Source organism: Drosophila virilis, chromosome 5 (genome assembly GCF_030788295.1).
Source record: "Drosophila virilis strain 15010-1051.87 chromosome 5, Dvir_AGI_RSII-ME, whole genome shotgun sequence".
Lineage (NCBI taxonomy): Eukaryota > Metazoa > Arthropoda > Insecta > Diptera > Drosophilidae > Drosophila > Drosophila virilis.
In genome coordinates this window covers 8,426,953-8,447,340 of record NC_091547.1, presented here as the reverse complement: position 1 = coordinate 8,447,340, position 20,388 = coordinate 8,426,953, and the positions used below count along the sequence as shown (strand labels likewise).

Here is a 20,388-nt window from a genome sequence, read left to right as displayed (position 1 = left end):
CAACAATTGGAAATGTTATGTGAGCCGCCTGAGATACCTGAGGCACTCGCTGCACTAGCTAATACCCTGGCATTCTACTTACATTTTAGCGTCCGCTTTTCATATGCAAATAATGCAGCTGGCAGCAGCGGCAGCCACAATAATAACAATAATCGTGCCACATTTAGATAGCGCACACAGAAAATACCAAAAAAAAAAAATAAATAAATAGAGAAAAAAATATATTAAAACGCTTTTAGCCAATTGAAGAGTTTAAACATTGGCCAAGTATAAAATTTGTTTGCATACCAAAAATGTTAAGTTGCCCGCTGCCAGCAGACGCTGCCTCAGCCTCAGCCTCAGCCTCAGCCTCAGCCTCAGCCTCAGCTTTCAACCTCAGTCGCTGGCTGTGCCGCTTATCTGGGCGCTGCTTGCAACATTTGCTGCGGGCCTTTTTACTTTTGGTTTTTCGATACGAGAGGCCGCCTGGATAAGGTGCAGGGTGTGGGGGGAGGGATGGAAGCAGCAGCAGCGGGTGTGCTGCATTCAGTGTGTGTGAGTGTGTGTGTGAGTGTGTGTGTGTGTGTTAAGTTGGTCGCATATACTTTTGGCCTCGCTTGGTGTCGGTGCCTTACCGTTGCTCCAAGCCATATTGTTGTTGTTGTTGTTGTTGCATTTGTTGCCTTTGCTGTTGCTGTTGCTGCTTTTTGGCATCTGCTCCTTGGCCCTAAGCTGATTGTTACTTTATGAAATATTTGCAAGCAACTTTATTTACAATTTTTCGGTTATTTATTGTTTGCAATTTATGCTTGAATATTCGTATTCGCATATACGAGTATATTCATTGTTGTTGTTGTTGCTCTTCTTGTTGTTTTTTGTTGTGTATTTGGTCAAGTTTGAGTAACTGATTTATCGCATCGCATTTGCGTCGGTGTGAGTGTGCCTGTGTGTGTGCGTGTGTGTGTGGGTGTTGCCATATTGAAATGAGCGCCAAAATATAACATATCCATCCACCCACACACACACACACACACACACACACATACAAACATAAAAAGGATGTTTGCCGCAAATATTTGATAATATTTTTAAATTTTTAACGAATTTTCTAAGAATTGAAGCTGCGTACTTCCTTTTATTTGCAATGCAGATATTTTAAGTATATTTTAAGTCTTATTTTTATGATCCAAAAAGCTAAAACAAGTATCAGTTACAAAGGTAGATATATGATTTCTATTGAAGTCGTATGTTTTGGTATGATAAGCTGTTCTTCTTTTTAATTTTTATATATTCAAAGAATATTTATATGCTAGTTGTTAGCATTGAGCTTCAAGTTATCGCTTGCTTTAATTTAAGTGTTGCACAGCACTTTTCCAAGTTTTTAGCCCCAATCAAATCAAACTAAGACTACATTTTCAATTACTTGAATGTAGTTGCCCCACCCCATTTTCCCCACAGCACTGCAAATACAGAATATTTCTAGAAATTTGTGCATAGATCATTTAGCATTTCGGCTTTTAATTGCAACTGTCTAAAATATATACGAGGCACAGCCTGTGCCTGTTTTGGTTAGACTCTTTTTTTGCTGTTGTTGATGGACAAGGCGCAATTAAAAATAAAGAAGAATATGAATTCCGTTTGGGCCAAATTGAACATGACATTTGTGCTGGACTGTTTGAGTTTTGCTAATGAAGCAGAGACTCATATTGTATTTGTTTTGTTTTGTTTTGGTCGGCTTGGCTTGGCTTGGCTATGAATTGGATTGGATTTCCATTTTCCAAAATTGAGCAATTCGTAATGAAACAGTTGCTGTCATTGGCAAAATGACTTAAATTGCAAATATGCAATGTTCGAAAGGCTGCAAAATGCATTTCCCATTGACGAAACGGGCCCCATCAAAGAATTTCTCTGCATTGAAATGGTCGAGGAATGCAATTAATGATCCCAACATAAAGTGAAGCGAACTCGAAGCTGCCTCCTAAATTCTTTATATTGTTGTCTGTCAACTTTTGAGTTTCTTGTGGAATGCATTTGCCTAGCTTAAAGACACTGCGTTGCTTGAAATTCAACGCTCAGCTGCATTTTTGATAAAGGAGCATAAAAATCAAATTTCGCCTGAGGCTCAACATTTGAGCCAACATTTGTTTGCTTGCAAATAAATTTATATGCTGTGTGTTGTTTACTTAATGCCAAAGCTAGTTAATAAAATCATTGAAAAATATTGTTTTAGTCGAGTTTTTACTTAAACCAAACTACGCCCCTCGACAACTATGAAATGCAATTAAAATGCAATAATCTGTCGCAGCGCTGATTCCAATTGCTTAACTCGCTGTCAGTCTCTGGTAGGGAAGGGGGGCAGTGGAACAGCGGGCGGGGGCTTGGGGCTTGGGGCAGGGAATTGCTATCGATATTTTTGCATATGGAAGCGGGCTTGTGGTCTATGTTGCCGGTGGTCAAAAGGCAACTGCAATCAAAATTGCAAATACAATAATATGAAAAGCACAATGAAATAAATTGAAATACCTCAAGCTATGTAAATGGGCAACCAGCCACATGGACACACGCACAGGCCGACCCCGAACACACCACACACACACACACACACACACACGCTTGCACCTATGTAGAGCTTGGCAGAGCAAATATGAACGAGACAACAACAACAACAACAACAAGAAGAAGAGTGCGCACTGGCGAGTGTCACAGCAACAACAACAAGAACAACAAAGAAAAAAAGTTTACTCGCCTTCCCTACAAACTCCTACACCTACCCGAGGCACCAATGGGGCACCATGTCAGCAAGCTCTTGCTGGTAATAGGAACAGCTGGCAATATCAACGAACAATTTACCTATGCTATATAAATCAGAGCAGATACTATATAAATCACATTAAATGGATTTTGTGGATATACTTTACGACTCTCCGGTATTAAAAGTATATATCGATCCATGGATACTTATATCTGTATACAGATAAAGACGGCGGGGCTCCATATTCAGATATAGAAAGTCTTATACATATAGAACAAGACAAGTGGAATGGCTAGAAGCCCAGAAAAGGACTTTTGTTATAAAGATAAAGATAGCCCCATGACCTAATGACAGTATTAATAATATATATAAATATATATACATTGTTATATAGATAATGTCAAGACTTTTTTTAAGTGTAGTTCCATATATCTTTTATTTAGTTTCATCCACAGATGTATTCAAATGTATCAATCTATATTATTAAGTGAAGTATGTTATATTTATGTACTTTCCAAATGTCCACCAAGTAAAACCTATTCTCAAAGAATGTATAATAAGGTGTATGTGCTGAAGAGTTGACTGAATAAGTCATGTGCCTATGGGAATTTAAGATATATAAAACAATATATAAAATAACTGATATTTTTGATTTACGAAAGGGTATATTAGATTCGTGTATCTGCCTGTTTTTTGGCAAGGAAATGGAGAAGGGCGCGTCTACGTAATCAGCATTTGTGGCGCTCGAGGTCATCCGCAAAGTCTTCAGGCGACATCGTGTTGCATGCGGCATAGCTACGTTCCACAACGACAACAACAACAACAACAATGAGAGCAACAGCTACAACAAAAGTTCCGTGTGGCTGCGGCCCAGAATGACGACGACGCCGCTTCATCTTCCTGCCTTGGCCGTTGCGGCAACTGCGGCGGCGGCTGCTTGGCCTGGGGCAACATTTTGGGTTGGCTGGAATATTATAATTACAAGCGAAACAGGCCCCAGAGGTGCCCAAAGCAGCGCCCAACGTTGGTTGCCCATGACAACATTGCCAACGACTGTGATGCCCAAATGAAGCTGAAGCTGAAGCTGGAACCCAAGCCGAGCAAGAGAACGAGAACGAGATTGGGACTGGGATTGAGACCGGGACGAAGGCAGAGACCGGGTGAGGCGCCTCAAACGACTGAGGACGCAGTGACAGTTCCGCTTTTAGCCTGGCCCGGCTGTCAACCCGTGTGTGTGTGCGCTAGCCAGTTGCATGCAACTTGCAGCTGCTACCGAGCTGAATGCTAGTTGAGCTCTGACTGATGGGCCCGGCGAGGATGGCTCGCTTAGTTGGCCAGCTGCCGCTGCTGGGCACAAGGCAGATGTGGCACCAGTTCTACTCGCAAATTAAGACACAAATGACTTAACAGCCAGAGCCAAAAACGAAAAACGAAAAATGAAAACCTAAAACAACTTCATTCAACTGATTTTCGTGTGAAAATTATTGAAATACATTTCCTAAAGCCAACATCAAATGACTCGAGCAACGACTTTGACTGCAGTCCATATACATGATCCCATACCATTTGGTATTTCGTATTTCGTATTTCGTATTGGGCCTAAGCACTTTCCTCGTCGTCATCGTCGTCGTCTCCGTCTACCTCTAAGCGGACATTGGCGATTATCTTGTCCACGACTGTGAAATAAATGAGCGTCGTAGTCCGTACTAAGGATAGCCTCAGGGCCATTGTTGGCGCATTGTTGCTTCAAAGAAAAACAAAAATACCAAAGATAGGTTTCAATTTATCAGTGTGTGTGTGTGCCTGAGTGTGTGTGTGTGCGCCAGTGTGTGTGTTTGTTGTGTGCGATGTGGTTTTGTCTTCAAGGCAAACTGATTAAGAGCCAAAAAGTTCCCACATTTCATATGTGTGTGTATTTAGCAGCTTGTGGGTGTGTTAGTGTCTCACTCTCTGCATGTGTATGCCGATGTGTGTGTGCGTGTGTGTTGGTGTTGGTGTGTGCATGGGAATGCCCTTAAGTTCATTTGGGCCCTTCGAGCGCATGAAACTCTCTGCGTCTGCGCATTCAGACGCAACCTTTTGTACAGTTGACCCCATGTTTGCATAGATTAAAGATTAAGTCAAAAAATATTAATCTGATCCTTAGACCTTATGTCCTTGGCACCCTTTTTAAACAAAATAATAATGTATTCTACCGGAAATTAGCTAGGAAAATGAATTTAACGAATATTTCATGCAACTCGAATTTATCCCAACATATCTAATAAACAAATATAGCTTATAGCAGGGATTTATGTATAGATATATGGATCATTTAGACCATTTATATAAAGCATTATTTGCGCTGCATTAGAATTAACTTTAAGATATTTTACAGTGTCTATAAGCTCATTGACCTTTCCAACAAAGAGCTATCTTAATTTAAACACTAGTTTTTTTCTACAGCAGCGATAAGATTATGGCAAGAGTTTAATCAGAATTGGCAGCGATTGTGCACCCAACAATTCGATCGGGGATTGGCATTATCTACCTATGGTATGCACACATGTATATATTGATATGTATACTATATACATGCACTCATAGGCCCATACACATTCTTGAATTTCCATTATGAATTCATACTTGCAAATTATCTTATAATATCGTTTAAAACGTGCTGTATACAAGTTTGACAATCAGATGTTAAAGTACCCTTATCTATTTCTAAAAATAAGTAACTACACATATTTGTTAAACGAATTCATTAACTTTTCAACTGTGCGGCAAATCAGTCCATTGAAATGTCTTTGATCCAGACTTGCTACAACGAACAGGAAAAATGTTGGTATGGGCCGGAAAATGGGTTATTTAGCGATCCCAAAATATCCATAGGCGAAGTGGTTTACCAAGCGCTCAAGACGCAGCCAAAAAATATATTTCAAGTATGTATGCGAAAAAAAAAAACAAATTAATAATTAAAATAATTAAAATAATATGTAGATGTCCCATGATAATGGACAAGTTGAGAGCAATGCGGAGGCTTTGTCTGCAGCTGTTCGCATAGCCCAGTTCCTGAGCTCGCAAGGACTCTCGCACAAGGACAATGTCGGGCTTATAGCTAGAAACGACATTCATGTTACTCACGTTTTGTTGGGTTGCCTTTTCAATGCCACGCCCTTCCATGCCGTCAATCCGCAGCTGGAGACGGAAGCCATAGCTGCTCTGTATGCGATAACAAGGCCAAAGCTGATATTCTGCGATGGCGGCGATTACGAACTCTTGAAATCCCTAACTAAAGACTGGAGGCCAAAGATTATAACGCTGATCGATCATGTTGGGAATGTGCCCAGCATTGAGGATCTCTTGGGATCAACCAAAACGGCAAAGAACTATGCGTAAGTAGAATTCAGAAAGGGAATCAATTGGTAACTAAACAGAATTAAATAACTTAAGAAACTTACTGCATGCCAGATGGTATGGGATATATTTCCGATAGCTGTCGGATAACAGATATATCTAATTATATTTGTAACTTATATAAACATTTTATAGACCCGTAAAACTTGTGCATGGCGGCGATCAAACCATGGCCATTGTCTGCTCCTCGGGCACTTCGGGCTTACCCAAGGCTGTGACAATAACCAACTCTCAACTATTGCTGATAGCACCGTGAGCTTCAACCTTCCAGATGATCTTTCTTGCATATCTAAAACCCTATTCCATTGCAGCGTCAGCGGCATTAATGATGTGGTGTACACAACCGCTGGCTATGATTGGTTGTCCGCCATAAAGTGTCTGCTGAGCAGCACCCTCAACGGAGCCGTTCGCGTTGTTTCGCGTCAGCCCTTCAGCACGGAGCTGATTGTGGATATTGTCAGGAAATGGCAGGTGACTTACTGTTATCTGTCGCACTGGCAGTTCAATGAGCTGTTCACCAGTCCGTTGGCCACGCCGGAGCATCTGTCCAGTCTGCAGTTCGTGCAGTACAGCGGGGGCTGGGTATCGGCGGGCGTTGTGCAGGCAGCTCAGCGCATCATCGAATCCACGCTCTTTGTGTGTGTGTACGGCACAACGGAAACGGATGGCATAGCGGTGTGCATAAATCCGGAAACGGAAAATCTGGTGGGCGCTTTGCTGCCCGGCATTACGGTGCGGATCGCGAATGAACAGGGTGACAGGCTGGCGCACAACGAGATTGGCGAAATACTGATAAAGACAAACCAGAACTGGAATGGTTACTATGGCAATCCGGCGCAAACGGCTCAAACGCTCGATTCCGAGGGCTGGTTCCACATGGGTGATCTGGGCTACTTTGATAAGGATAATAGGCTTTATATAGTGGATCGCAAAAAGGATTTGCTTAAATACAAATCCATGCACTACACACCCAACGAGATTGAGAGGATCATCATCGAGTTGCCGGATGTGCAGAAGGTCTGTGTGGTTGGCATTAAGGATCGGTTATATGGTGATGCGGCTGGCGCATTAATTATCCGCAAACCCAATAGCCACTTATCCGAACAGCAGGTCATCAATCATGTGGCCGAACGTATTCCCGTCGAGTACAAGCAGCTCCATGCGGGCGTTCGCTTCGTGGACAGAATTCCCGTCAATGCCAATGGAAAGCTGCTGAGAAATGCAGCTAAAGAAATATTTAAAACCACTTCAAGAATGCCCAAAGCTTCGCTTTAAGTTCTATTAAAAATGTATCAATCCATTTATTAAGATTCTATTAAGTATATCATTGTATATCATTTTTATCCAGAGAACGTTTATCCGGACACTGGAGAGAGTGGATTGACAGACAACAAATGAAAGCAAATAGTAGATACGTCATTACTGCTTTTGATCCCGTTTTATATTTGGATTGCATGCGTCAGCTTCTGACAGAGAGTGTGGATTATGAACGGCATGAGCGGGTGGGGTAATTCATATGTCCACTGCGCTCGCGCCATTGGTCGTCTTGCTTTTGATCCCGTTAACTGAACGAACAGTGTGCAAGACGGATAGCCCAAATGTCGCTTCGGTGTGGGCGCAAGCATAATTACGCATTTAGTATGTGCGCGTCTGCCTAATTGATCGTACGTGTTCTCCGCGCGTGTGTGTCAAGTTGTTTTATAAAAAGTATAATTAACTAGCCTCGAGCTAAATGCGGTTACTTAGTGTGTTGTGCATGTGTAAGTCCAATATATTTGTGATTCCATAGTTTAAAATAGATAAAATAGTCATCAAAACGCAAGCTGTTTAGTTTTTGTTGCACACTTTTTGCAATGAAAAAATGGAAGCAAATTGGCGCATTTTATAACTGCACACACAACCAGAGAGAGTGGAGCACAAAAGAGAGAGAAAGAGGAGAGCATTCCAAAGCTTTTCTTAGGCAAGTAAGTAAGGCTCAAATAATGACATGTTTATTTCCATGGGATAAGATAAAAAAAGCTCATGTTCAACAAGCTTTGGATAAGCGAATAAAAATAAGTTTAATGCATTATAAAAACCTTTAGTTGGGCAAATTAAAAGCAAAGAGTTGCCATTCGGATCAAGTTTTGTTTCGTTTAATTTGCTCCCTGGGTAAGAATTTCTTATATATATATATATATATATATATTTTTTTTTTATAGTCTTCATCTAGCCATCGGCTGCATTTCATGTGAAATATGTATTACGAAAAGGAACAGAGCAATGGGAAATTCCCTTGCGGCGATTTATTAGTAAAAAATGTTTCGTGTTTCGGCGTCTGCGCGTCGCATTGTTCGTCGTGTTGTGTTTACGTTGTAAGCTGTTGCTGTGCGTTGTTGCTGTTGTTGTTGTTGTTGTTGTTGCTGCTGCTGCGTTTGCCTTTTGGCCATGATAATTTAGATGATGTTGTTGTGATAACAATACACACACACACACACACACTGAGACACGCACGCCCTAGCTAAACCCAAAGCCAAAGCCAAAAACTGCACGAACAAGTTCGATGTTCGCCTCCTTTGTAGGAGTCTCAGGGGTAAACTGGAGGGGGATTTCTTTCGGTTTCTGCCTGACTCTTGCCTATCGCTGGCCTACAAGAATTTATGGTCAATGTGAAAGTAACCTTGATTTATGGCCCCCATCAGACCATCACCTCAAATAGGTTCGAATTATATAAATTGTGCCATATACATAGGTATAAACTGTGCAGGTGCCCTGGGCAAAAAGGATTAGCTCGCTGCAGGCTATGGATACATCTATTTGTTGCTAAGCTCGTGTCCCAAACGGTTGTCAGAGGCGGCGGCAGGGGGTAGGGGTGTGGTCAGGGTAAAGGGGTGTGCACTAAGCATAATTCACATCCCACTCTCGTATATCAAAGAATTGTTAAATTACTTAAAGGAGAAAAAATACGCATAAATTTAATTAAATCAATCAAATGAATGCTGACAAATGGAGATAACATAACATGAAGATACCACGATACATCTATATATATATATATATAATATAAATTTAAAGTATATCTTGACATCTTTCAAATAGAATGACAGATTTAAAAAAATGTATTTTTTCCCAAATCAACTCAAATTGGATATCATAAAAATCGTGCATATTCTGTAGAAATATTTACTATATCTAGATGCTTGAGTGAGTAAAATATATTGTAAATTTGTGTAATCGATTTGATATGAAAATGTCTCTAATTTTATTTAATTTATTTTTACTTTCCCCTAATGCATCCAGAGCGAGTGTAGCTGGAAAATCGGAAAAAGCTTGAACAAATTTATAATGCTATGCACATAGAAGTATATTGAATTTGGTTTCGCTTTGACACAGGACTGATGTTTGTATTGGCATATTTGAATTTCGATTTGATGGTCAAAATTGCAGTAGCCATAATATTTTTCTAACACTCGCGCAGTTTAAATTTATGCATGGCGGCTCTCTAATACCATTTAGAATAACAGAAATAATTTATTATTTTTAACACTTTACAATTTCAGTATATTGTGCGATATCGTTTTTATTATCGTTGCTGTTGTTGTTGTTGTTGTTGCTGTTGGTACTGTTATTCTTGCTGTAGGTTTTAGTGTTATTTGGGATAACAACAAAAGCGAATTGTTTATTTTTCATTTGGTCAAGCGGTGCTCAGTTTGAGTTGGGTGGATTGGAATGGGATGGACTGAGGTTTCGGCAGGTGGAGAAGTGAACGCGTTCGAGTGCGTGTAGATTTCAACACTTATGCTGAAAATATACATTTATAAATATTTAACAATAAATTGGGCAATAAATGCGAATGGAGTAAAATTTTATTACTCTAAAACTGGAAAACGGAACTCTAAAGTTTGCAATTTAAAATATGGGCACCTTTAGCAAGCGCATTATATAATAAAAGCATTTCACCACAAACCCAGCCGATTGCATTTTAGCCAAATATCGTCGCTCCTCACTCGCATATTCTGTAATGTCATAACCCAGCATATAGCCAAGATAGGCTAAAGTGCACAGAAGCAAGAGAATTGTATAGGTATTCCAGTCATCTACAAAATTAAGTCCAAAATAGAGCGTCTTTTGTTTGTCTAGGTATAGTTAAATTTAGACTTACCAAAAAATTGAACTGTGCGTTTGGCTCTATCGACTATTTTGCTGAATTTGGTGCACTTGTACCGTTGAAAAGGACTCACTAGTAGGATACTAGCATTAATCTGTGGTAATACATCCCGTTGAGGCTCGGCAGCGTGCTCCAAGTATGGCTTGTATGAGAGCGGTTTCTAAGAAAGGATTGCTAAAGTAAACAACCAAGCAGTTAACTGCTTGTGGTCCTCCCATTTACATACTGTTAATTACCGTTAACAGCTATGCGAGCCACATAACAGTATGTTAAAACTTACCTCTACTCTGCGTCGCTTATATTGAACTGATTTTCGGCTTGTGTCAGCTGTGTCATAGCAGCTTTCATCTGTTGAACAATCGTTTTTCTTTTTCTGATGTTTAGTTTTCTTAATTTTCCTTGGATTTATTTTCTGCACACTTGGAAGTGGCATTCCCTCTTCCCTATGATCAGGTTGTTGTGGCTTGTGTAGCTTAATTGTCGGTATACCATCCAGCTGTTTAGTAAAGTTGTTGGCTTGCTGAGTAAACTTGGAATCGTTTGTATGTGCCTGCGTTCTTATATCCCAAGGATACACATGTTGAGGTAATCCCATTTTGTTTTCCATGTGCTTTTGGATTTTTTCATGCGCTCGGCATTCCATTTCGTTTTCGCCAAGTAAAGTTGACAGCTTGAATAGATCCTTGTTGGCTGAGACGGCACAACGCTCCTGCAGCCCAGGAAGATTGAGTTGGGCCTGCAAATGACGATCACCGACGTGGCCAACAGTTTTGGTTGTTATCTGACCATCAGCCGTTATTATTACAGAGCTGGCACACACCGAGTCCAGCCTACAAGTACGTGAACTACACTTAATCACATAATTTCAGAAATTCAATTAAGCAATTAAGTAAAAACTTACGATTCGGATACAAAATCATTGTTTCTGTATAACTCAACTACCTCAGGAGGAGCGCCGGACAGTTGGTTGTGCTTGCTAAACAAACATTTGGCTAGCTTATTTTCGCCGGCTGTTTATTTGAGATGTACTCACTGTGCGGTCGACCACATTCTTCACAGTTGAAAACCTATATAAAATTTAAAAAATAAAATACAAGGCTGAAAAAAGTAGAAAGAAACTGTTTTCAAAGTCTTAATAAATTGAATAAGGAGTGAGAACGCTTTGCCTGCCTAGAAAGCAAAATTCCGACATATGTGTTACAGTTTAATATAGATTAACATAATCAGTTAACAGTAATTTGCTGCAGTACAGATATGTTAATTCAAGCGTGCAAGCAGTAAACTGCTTGACATTAATATTGTATACCAAATAATGATCTCACACATGAAATATATATGTATATACACAAGCATCACATAGCATACATACATATATTTATTAAGTTTGCCAAGCGCACAAATTATACAATTTGTCCCTTTGGGGATTTAGTTGGCAAATAACAGAGCGGAGATTGAAATGTTGCCACATGGCCACTGGCTTTATAGACCGCTGTTGCTGCTGTTGTTGTTGTTGTGGCTGGCTACCTTTGAGCTGCGCAGGCGCAAAACCGCAGGCCATTTGCAGTACCCACTAGCCGGTCGCACACACACATACACACGCACACACCCCCCCGAGAGACTCCCCTCCATGGACATTGCCTCATGCGATCTCGTCTCGTCCTGCCACATTGTCCTTGCCGTGCCTCGTTTTGTCCTCTGCTCGCTCATCAAAGCGGCAAGGTCCTGGGGCAACATTAGCAAACCGAAGCGAACGGCGTCGCTGCCGCGTTTCTGCCGCCGGCTGTCGAGTTTTTCACGCAGCGACGCTTTTTCGCCGTACAGTCAACGCCCGCTGCCAGCATCCGCAACTCCTTCAAACCTGGGCTGGCAGTGGGTGGCAGCCAGCTGTACATAAGCCTTTGTATATACCCAGCGCCTGTTTCTGTATTGGTAAGTGTGTTTGTGTGTGTGTGTGTGTGAGGGACTATTCTGTGTGTAGCTGGCGGCCATTTCGTGCGGCGCAACTAAATGCACTTGTTGTTGTTGTTGTTGCTGCTGCTTCCTTTTTTAGTTGCTGCTGCTGCTGCTGCTGCTGCTTAGCCGTTACTTTGCCATTGCCGGCAGCTATTTGAGGCTGGAATGTGCCTGCCACAGGCAACGGCAACGGCAACGGCAACAGCAACAACAGCTGCAGCTGACTGACTTCTACTTTGACTTTGAGTCGCCAGCTTTCTTTTCTCTCTTAGCTTTAATTGACTTTAAAGCTGCCAAAATAAAAGCATATATAATCTAGGATGAAAACCAATGTGAAGCTGAACCGCCTCAAACACAGAATTTCATTTGGGCTTAGTTTTAATTATTAACCGAATCTTAAGACAAATTAAAACATGATTTATATGAAATATTTGTAGCATATTGAATTTTGGATTTGTTCCATTAAGATATTGAAAATATCTAGCAATTCAAACCTGAGTACAAATCGGTTCGAACCGCGAACCGAACTTTTTTTGGTTTGCCTTCCTGCATATAATATATGTATAGATACTCAATCAGAGTGGGGCAATTATTTTGCACATACCAGTGGAGGCAGAACAAACAATTTGATTTTGTTGTGCAACTGACAGTTGCATAATTTCTGCATGAATGCCACTTTCAAATTCAATGCACACACACAAAATTCGTTTGTTGTTGCCTTTGTGTGTGTGTTTGTGTGTGTGTGTGTGACTGTTAATTAAATTGTGTCTAAACGTGCCGCCGTCATTTGCGTTTGCTCTGCGATTGCTCAATGAAGCGCATAATTGCATAGAAAATAGAAAATTGATAATGCTTTTGAAAATTTCGTTTATACCCAATTCTCATAGATATCAAAACAATCTCAGCGAGTTTGAGATGAGCAAACGGGATTAAACTTCAGTTTAACCCTACCAAAAATAAGCACACGCCTCTCAGGCATTAATAGGCACACATAAAAGGGTGCAACTGTGTTGGAAACGGGCTTAATACATTATCCGAAAGGTGTTGTACTCTACAGCGCTAAACGAATTAGCTTTTAACAGACTTTGATTCCTCCTCATGAAGTGTGGTTAATACTAACATTTCAAATTTTCTGTGTTGGAAATGTCTAAACTATGATTCAGTGTTGTCTAGCGCTGAAACAAAACTGTAATTTAATTCATTGAGTAATAATTCAATGAATTTAATTTTAGGTACGCATTGTCTACTAATCTAATAGACATAATTTATATTCTAGCATAACATCTAATTTCTATAAATGTTGTATACTGACATTAAAAATTTCCAATACTAAAACAAGTAAATGATTCGTTTTAAACAATCTTTTGTGCAGCTTCCTCTAGAAACCTTGTCTAGTAAATATAACATATTAGATGCAGGGTAGCGCACAGTCGCCCAGTCTTAAATGGGCTAGAAACTTATGCCGCAGCATCTTGGCATAAGAATGGTGCACGGAAATGCCGGCATAGCTTCCGTTATGCCGTTTGCTTTAGATTCGTGGATGGGCGGAGAGCAAAAGGCTGTGCGGATGGGCGTGTGGGGTCTGGTTGGGAAAACCGCTTCAATGCGACGTTCGGTTAAACAAAAGCAGCGCTTGCGATGTGGCAAACGGGAAATTAAACGTTGCAGAGTTGCTTTCGTTGATGTTACTGTTGTTGTTTTTGTTGTCGATGCGGCGTATGTGTAATATTATTGGCACACAGCGCACAATGCGACAGAATGCCATATGTTGTTGTTGCTGTCCGCTTTTCATTCAGCATTGCAATTATGTATGAGCAGCAAGTGCTGATAACAGCAGCAGCAACTGCTGTGGCAGCAGCTGCGGCAAGTGCCACCACGTTGGCCGCACAAATGTTGGCAAATAACAATTGCCATTTGGTCATTAAGTGTCGTTTTTAATGGCTATTTCCCTGAGTTGGTATTAAGTGCACTGCGAGTTATCTTCAAGTCACATAAATTGTCAGCTGATAAACGCGGCCAGAGCCAAAAAGTTGGCTAAAGCCCGACCGAAAACTAGCTGATATAAACGACGGTTGCCCAAAAGAAAATTTTAATTAAATGTCGCCGCAAACGATGCGGTAATTCGAGCTGCTAGATGCAAAGCCACGAAAACTACAGACACATTCATTCAAGCAGCAGCAGTTGCAGCCACAATTGCACTTGCATTATTTTAGCAATATGAAAATTATTTTGGCTGCCGGCAAGCGGCTCAATTTATCACAAAATGTACCACACTTCAGACTATCCCCAGCTTGTCGCCCTCACACACTCTTGCTCTCTCTCTCACTCTTTCTCTCACTCCTTGTGGCAGGTTGCACATGTCAAGCGTTTCGGATTGCACTTAATACCCATTTTATGTTGCCATTGCAATTGCATTTCCATGTGTCAGCAACATTTTTAGGCGCCTTCGAGCGCTGTGCTTTGCGCTATTTCTGATGGCTAATTTCTAGTCCATAAATAACGAGGCCGCTTCACTGTGCTGCATATTTAAATCGGGCCACATTTCAATGTAAACAGCGAAAGAAAGAAATCCTTATTTATACCCTATTCAAAATAACTAAAAAGGGTATAATTAAAAAGTAATTTTTTATACCCTATTCAAAATAATTGAATCGTGTATCGTACGAGTGCATGGAACAGGCAGAAGGCGGCCTCAGGACAATGAGTTTAGTCGATCAAGCCATGCTGGTTGGTCCTTTGGAATGAACCCGTCTATATCGGACGGGTTTCCCATTTTCATATTATCGATTATTATCGATATTGAGACGGGGTTTTTATCAGAACTTAAGATTTATAGGAGCTTTATACACCATACCTTGCATATAGGTTGTCGTATATTATACACAGATTAAGACTACAGAACGCCCTCGCTTAAAGCAATTCTTGTTATACCTAACACCTAAAATTCTAGCATTGTCTCAGTTGACTTTTAGCAGGACAGTAGAGTGAAGATCGCTGGCCTTAGAGTATCTCCAAGTCGGGCAGTCCTCATTAAAGCCTGCTTGTTTTTATTTCGGATAGTACCATAGAACAGGTAGCATACCAAGGCATAGAATCAAGCACTACGCAGCGCTGGAGGACATGCGGCGAAGGCCACAACAACAACAAGACCAACAACAACAGCAACAACAACAACTGCACAGCACGGTCTGTGTCTGGGCACTTTTGTTTGGCGTTGGCGTTTATGTGGCAGACATTACTGTACGAGTAACCCACACGCCAAGTTCAAAAATTCATCATTGTTGGCGTTGGCTGCATTGTTGCTCTGCTCTGCGCTGCTCTGCTCTGCTGTCCTCTGCCTGTTGCCCCCCTGTCGCACTCTGTATGCTTCAGCCTGCAACAAGCCGCAAACGAAACTGACGCTGATGCCCGGCAGCTACTTTTGGGATGAAATATTATAATTACAAGCGAATAGCCCCAGGCCACGGAGCAGCAGGAGAGACAAGAGGCAGGCAGAGGCAGAGGCAGAGGCAGCAGCCGCAGCAGCAGGAGACCAAAATCAGACCGAACCAAACTGAACTGAGCGCTCGAGCTGCAGCCAGTTTGAGTATAGCCCCAGGCGCGCTCCCAACATGTTCGTGCGGAGAACGTTGAGAAGCAGGATGAGTAGCAGCAAGAGGAAGAGAGGCAACTTCGTTGTGTTTACATATATGCGACGCTCTGCTCGCACTGCTCTTCTCAGCTGCTGCTGCTGCTGCTGCTGCCGGCATTCGTGATAATTTAGATGCGTTTGCAGTGATAAGACTTGAAACTGGTTTGATCCGAGGAGCAGCATGTTTGAAGCCAACTGACAGACTTCGATTGCAGTCTGAGTGAGAGGACGAGACAAACTTGGCGTACAACTGTTGTGCGTGGGTTGACTGCTTGATACAAAAGACAAAGAGAGTGAAAGGGGGAGGTGAAGAAATGGAATGAGGCAAAAGCCGTTATTAATTGCAACTTAATTGCTTGAAGCTATTTATTAAGTTTTTGTTTAATTTATAAAGCGGACAGCGGACAACTACAGACAAATAAATACATACATAAGTACGTAATATTATTTGTCCGTGTTTGTTTTTGTATTTCACTCGTTTTCATTTCAATTTACTGCACGTCAAGCACAAAAGAACACACACACAGTGTGTGTGTATGTGTGTGTGTTTGTCTGTGTGTGTGCGCTTTCCTCATTTTACATAGCTGTCAGTTTTATTGAAAATTAGCCTCCAGTTAATTTTGTATACCATTAAATTTATACATGTTTGCCTCGCTACCTTTCTCTCCTTTTCCCCCACTGGGCTTGTGTGTGTGTATGTGTATGTGATATATACATATACAAAAAGTAATGCATGCAGATTATAACTTAAATATGAAATGTCACGCATTGACAGGCAGTTTTGAAAAGTGTGCAACAACAACAACAACAAGACATTAATACACCGACAAGTTTTACACCTTCGGGGCAACTGCGCCGCTGCCACTCCATTTATGAGGCAGTGCCAGAGCCAAAGTCACAGTCCGAGTCCGAGTCCGAGTGGAAGTCGAAGCACCACCAGCATCATCAGAGCAGCCAACCACAAAAGGCGGCCACAGACCAGAAACAGGAATTGATGCGGCTCTGGCATACCCATCAATAAGCAAATCTCAAAGGGTCTATACCAAAACGTAACACTCAGAAAGAGTTTATAGAGAAAGTCTATTGATTATGTTTCAAAGGAGTATTTAAAACTTTATGAAGAAACGTAAATCAAGTCAATTATCCAAGTTAACTCCTCATTTTACTCATTATTCAATTCAGCTGTTGAAAACAAAATGTTATTTCAAACAATGTAAATATCAAATATGTTCGTTTAAGTGCATTTTCTAGAGGGCATTTGCTAGTCGAACATTCTTGTGGCGTACCCGGCTTTTAGTATTTGCTTTGAGGCGAAAGTGTGCGCTCTGGGATGTGGTTATTCGGGCCAGATATGATAAGGGTCATGTAACTCTGCCCAGCCGGCTGAGGTGTGTGGCAGTTGGGCTGTGCCCCGAAATGCTTGGTATGTAATCAGGCCATGTCTCTTCTTCAACTGATATACCCAAATTTGTCAAACTGCTGCTTAAGCAAAAGGCTTTTCAAGTGCTTAACACGTGCTTAATTGGATAAGTGGAGCTCCTTAGAGTTTCCACTCCACATATTTGCAGATTCTTTTGAAAACCGAGTCCAACATCGGAAACATGTGTGGACATTGATATTCCTTGGGCTTTATTCGGATTAAGATCGTATTGTTGCTATGAACATGTGGATAGTAATAGCAAATCAGGCTGAGACCATCGATGAACCTGTCGAAAGCGATGAAAACAATTAAAGTCTGATTTCGAATGGAATCTCGCAGTCTCTGCGACACTTACATGGCATAGGAGCAGCCCAGTTGATAGGTTTGCGGCTTAATCATGCGCGTAAAACTATTATCACCAAGAATCCTATAATACTTTTGTTTCTTGTGTTCAACCTTTTGGGGGAACTTTAGTTCAATATGCGTCTCGTACCAGCTGCTCAAGACGAACGGTATGAAGTTTGTGGAATAAATGTTCTTCAGAAAAAAGCTACTTCGTGCCACATCGATGTGTTGGCCTCTGACAACTTTCCTATATACTCGTGGATCTAGTCCTTTTCCTGACAGATTGGCTACAATGTCACAGTCTATTAGGCGCTGGCAGTATTTGTGATGGCGTCTAGCCAGCTCGGCCAGATTATTGTCCCAGGACATTTCCAGCATGTCGCAGGCATCCAGCTTGATGGCCAGCCGATTGCGCAATCCATTGTGGCCAAAGAGCAAAAGTTTCTTGATTTCCCTGTATTCCCTATCACGAAGATTGTAGATATTCATCAGCGAGGGGCAAGCTATGCGTGCGCCGAGATATTCGAAATTGCCATCACAATTCATTAAATTATTATCTTCTGGCGGTATAAACAATCGATTCTCATCAACAAAATTATTTGTTGCTACACTGTGCAAAAACAGCAGCACACAAAACCACAGAAGCGACATTTCCCAATTCAAATAGAATTGTGTTGATTTTCAAAGTGTTTTCTGTGTCATAAAATACAAGTGTTGTGTTCTGACTTATGTTTGTGATGTGAATCATCTTTGAGATATTTTCGAGAGGCTTCTTAATTAACAAAGTAATTTCAACTGGGTAAAGACCAAATTCCATTTTCTTTATCTTTATAAATGCATAAGCAAATGCTTACCTAACTAACGTAACTTTCTTAATTATGATCAAATTTAATTATAATTAAGGCGTAGTTCGTTCTTGGCTCTTCCCACGCTACCTTACTTCACTTATGCTGTCTTTAAGTTGGCTCCAACTATTCGCACACTTATTTTGGCCCACTTCTCAGCACACTTAACGCTTTAGTTGGGTTTGACTACTGTTCAATTGTAAGGCTGGAAATGTTTTTCACACGTTTTTTCATTTTGGTTTTTCTTTTTTGCACTGTTTGTTTTTTCCATTTTTTGTTGTTGTTGTTACTTTGTTTTTTGCTGCTGGCCGTTGACAGGTGCCTAAAATGCATTTGCACCATTTTTCAGCGTGCGAATTTTCGCTTCACATATGCAACAGCGAGTGGGCGTGTGTGTGTGTGCGTGTGTGTGTGTGTGTGTGTGGGTATGTGGGTAACACATGTCTGCAAATTGCTTTACTAACTGACTGACTGACTGTGACTACTGACTGAATCGACAGTTGTGGCTGCTGCTGTTGTTGCTCTTGTTTTTGTTGTTGTTGTTGCTGTTGACGGCACTTGGCTGCTGTTTGGTTTGTGTCTGCCAAAGTGTTGAGTGTGTGTGTGTGTATGTGTGTGTGTTGGCACGCGTGTGTGTGCGTGTAACTGCATTAATGTGAGCATATGCTTCGTTGAGTCAGCCGCTGTCCACAATAGGGCTTGCTGCTGCTGCTGCTGCTCCTGTTGCTGCTTTTGTTGTTATTGTTGTTGTTGTTGTTGTTGTTGTTTTGGCTGTTGTTGTTGGCATAACATTACAGACAACTCCATGGCCATATCATGTGCATTAATGTCCATAGCTGGACCGCTGTTCACCGGTTGCCGTTTAACGCAACAATTAAACAAACAGCCGCGTGCAACATAAACACACACACAAGCACACGCACACATGCACACCGGTGAAAATGCCTTACTGCCATATGGGCAGCCTATGATGGACTGGGCGTGGCACATCCTGGGCGGCCTATTAAGTGATTTTAACACTTTGCGCATGAAAATTGCAAAAAGGCAACGCCGTTGATAATTATCCCTTAATTGTTTAATGAGCGGCACTTGAGCAGAGACCGCAGCAACAACACCAACAACAATAACAACAACAACAACAACAACAACAAAAGCAACACCAACAACAACAACAACAGCAACAAGCGAAGCATCCTGCAGGTTGTGTCAGCTTAATTAATGTCAATTTAATTACACCGATGCACACAGTTGCACGCATAAGCTCTGTGCGCCATAAGGATACATAAGTATGTACACACACATGTGTGTGAGTGTGTGGTGGGGGGATTATAATGGGCTTAATGAGTGGCACACACAACTCGAACTGTGAGTTCGTAAAAAAGGAATTCATTATTTGAAGACGGAATTTAACTCAGATATGCAAGCCTTTTAAAATTATAATTCTCTTAAAGACAATATTTTAATTCCTCTCAAATGGTTTGGTTAAAAAGAAAACTTTTGAGAAAGATCTTGGCTCAAAGTATAAATAACTTCGACCCCAATCATTCCAAATATCTAACCAAATTTGGTAGATGCCAATTTTAGTTAGAGATCTAAAGTAGCCCACAATTCGTATATGAAAATATCTACGAGTTGCGATATTTTCAGTATAGCGGGCATTTGTAAAATAAAAAAAAAATTAAATTCATAATTATATAAATATAAAAACTGGACTGAAACTTAAAGCAAGATTTTGGATCGAACCTTAAGCCGAAAAATCCACAATTTCTTTTGGTATTGCAGCCAACAATATTTGTCACAGCTTTATGGAGACAATTGTTTATAGATAAAAATATACTATATGTATAAATACATAATAAAATAAATTATATATAGCAATTTTTAGGCCACTTTTAATGGGCGAGAAAGTTAATATTA

At 40.9% G+C, this 20,388-nt stretch overlaps 3 protein-coding genes and 1 long non-coding RNA gene across 7 annotated transcripts in view; 2 read left to right on the top strand and 2 right to left on the bottom strand.

Annotated features, from left to right (window-relative positions):
- The first annotated feature begins 5,514 nt into the window (after positions 1-5,514).
- The window catches only part of twz (BTB/POZ domain-containing protein twz), a 34,622-nt gene continuing 19,748 nt past the window's right edge, over positions 5,515-20,388 (top strand). The window contains exons 1-4 of one of the 2 annotated variants that reach the window (XR_011416933.1): positions 5,515-5,655; positions 5,714-6,108; positions 6,266-6,382; positions 6,442-8,094. The gene's annotated coding sequence lies outside the window, so the exon portion shown is untranslated. Of the gene's footprint in view, positions 5,656-5,713; positions 6,109-6,265; positions 6,383-6,441; positions 8,095-20,388 lie in introns of those variants that run through there. The other variant, XM_015174620.3, reaches the window with a different exon arrangement.
- On the top strand, positions 9,248-9,862 carry LOC138911401 (uncharacterized). Its single transcript, XR_011416996.1, has 2 exons — positions 9,248-9,313; positions 9,410-9,862. It is a non-coding gene; the product is annotated as an uncharacterized lncRNA (long non-coding RNA).
- Positions 9,700-11,464, bottom strand: LOC6627035 (uncharacterized). 3 transcript variants are annotated; one of them, XM_002050678.4, is made up of 6 exons: positions 11,311-11,464; positions 11,179-11,253; positions 10,558-11,122; positions 10,272-10,437; positions 10,034-10,206; positions 9,700-9,910 (listed from the first exon to the last, which is right to left on the bottom strand). In XM_002050678.4, the coding sequence occupies exons 1-6, from the start codon at positions 11,325-11,327 to the stop codon at positions 9,899-9,901; spliced, it is 1,008 nt and encodes a 335-aa protein (XP_002050714.2). In that variant the 5' UTR covers positions 11,328-11,464; the 3' UTR covers positions 9,700-9,898. The 3 variants fall into 3 exon arrangements, with proteins under 3 accessions (XP_002050714.2, XP_032292152.1, XP_032292153.1); XM_032436261.2 differs by lacking the exon at positions 9,700-9,910 and having other exon boundaries at positions 9,954-10,206; XM_032436262.2 differs by lacking the exon at positions 9,700-9,910 and having other exon boundaries at positions 9,954-10,206; positions 10,558-11,107.
- Positions 17,002-18,357, bottom strand: LOC6627036 (CRISP/Allergen/PR-1). Its single transcript, XM_002050679.4, has 2 exons — positions 17,637-18,357; positions 17,002-17,567 (listed from the first exon to the last, which is right to left on the bottom strand). The coding sequence occupies exons 1-2, from the start codon at positions 18,275-18,277 to the stop codon at positions 17,402-17,404; spliced, it is 807 nt and encodes a 268-aa protein (XP_002050715.2). The 5' UTR covers positions 18,278-18,357; the 3' UTR covers positions 17,002-17,401.

What these genes read in the sequence shown, in the direction of transcription:
- LOC6627036 (XM_002050679.4), bottom strand. Translation starts at nt 18,277, where the DNA reads ATGTCGCTTCTGTGGTTTTGTGTGCTGCTGTTTTTGCACAGTGTAGCA. An exon ending in CTGGGCTGCTCCTATGCCAT is followed by an intron (nt 17,568 to 17,636) that starts GTAAGTGTCGCA and finishes CGCTTTCGACAG; the next exon opens with GTTCATCGATGGTCTCAGCC.
- LOC6627035 (XM_032436261.2), bottom strand. An exon ending in AATGATTTTGTATCCGAATC is followed by an intron (nt 11,123 to 11,178) that starts GTAAGTTTTTAC and finishes GATTAAGTGTAG; the next exon opens with TTCACGTACTTGTAGGCTGG. An exon ending in ATAAGCGACGCAGAGTAGAG is followed by an intron (nt 10,438 to 10,557) that starts GTAAGTTTTAAC and finishes ATCCTTTCTTAG; the next exon opens with AAACCGCTCTCATACAAGCC.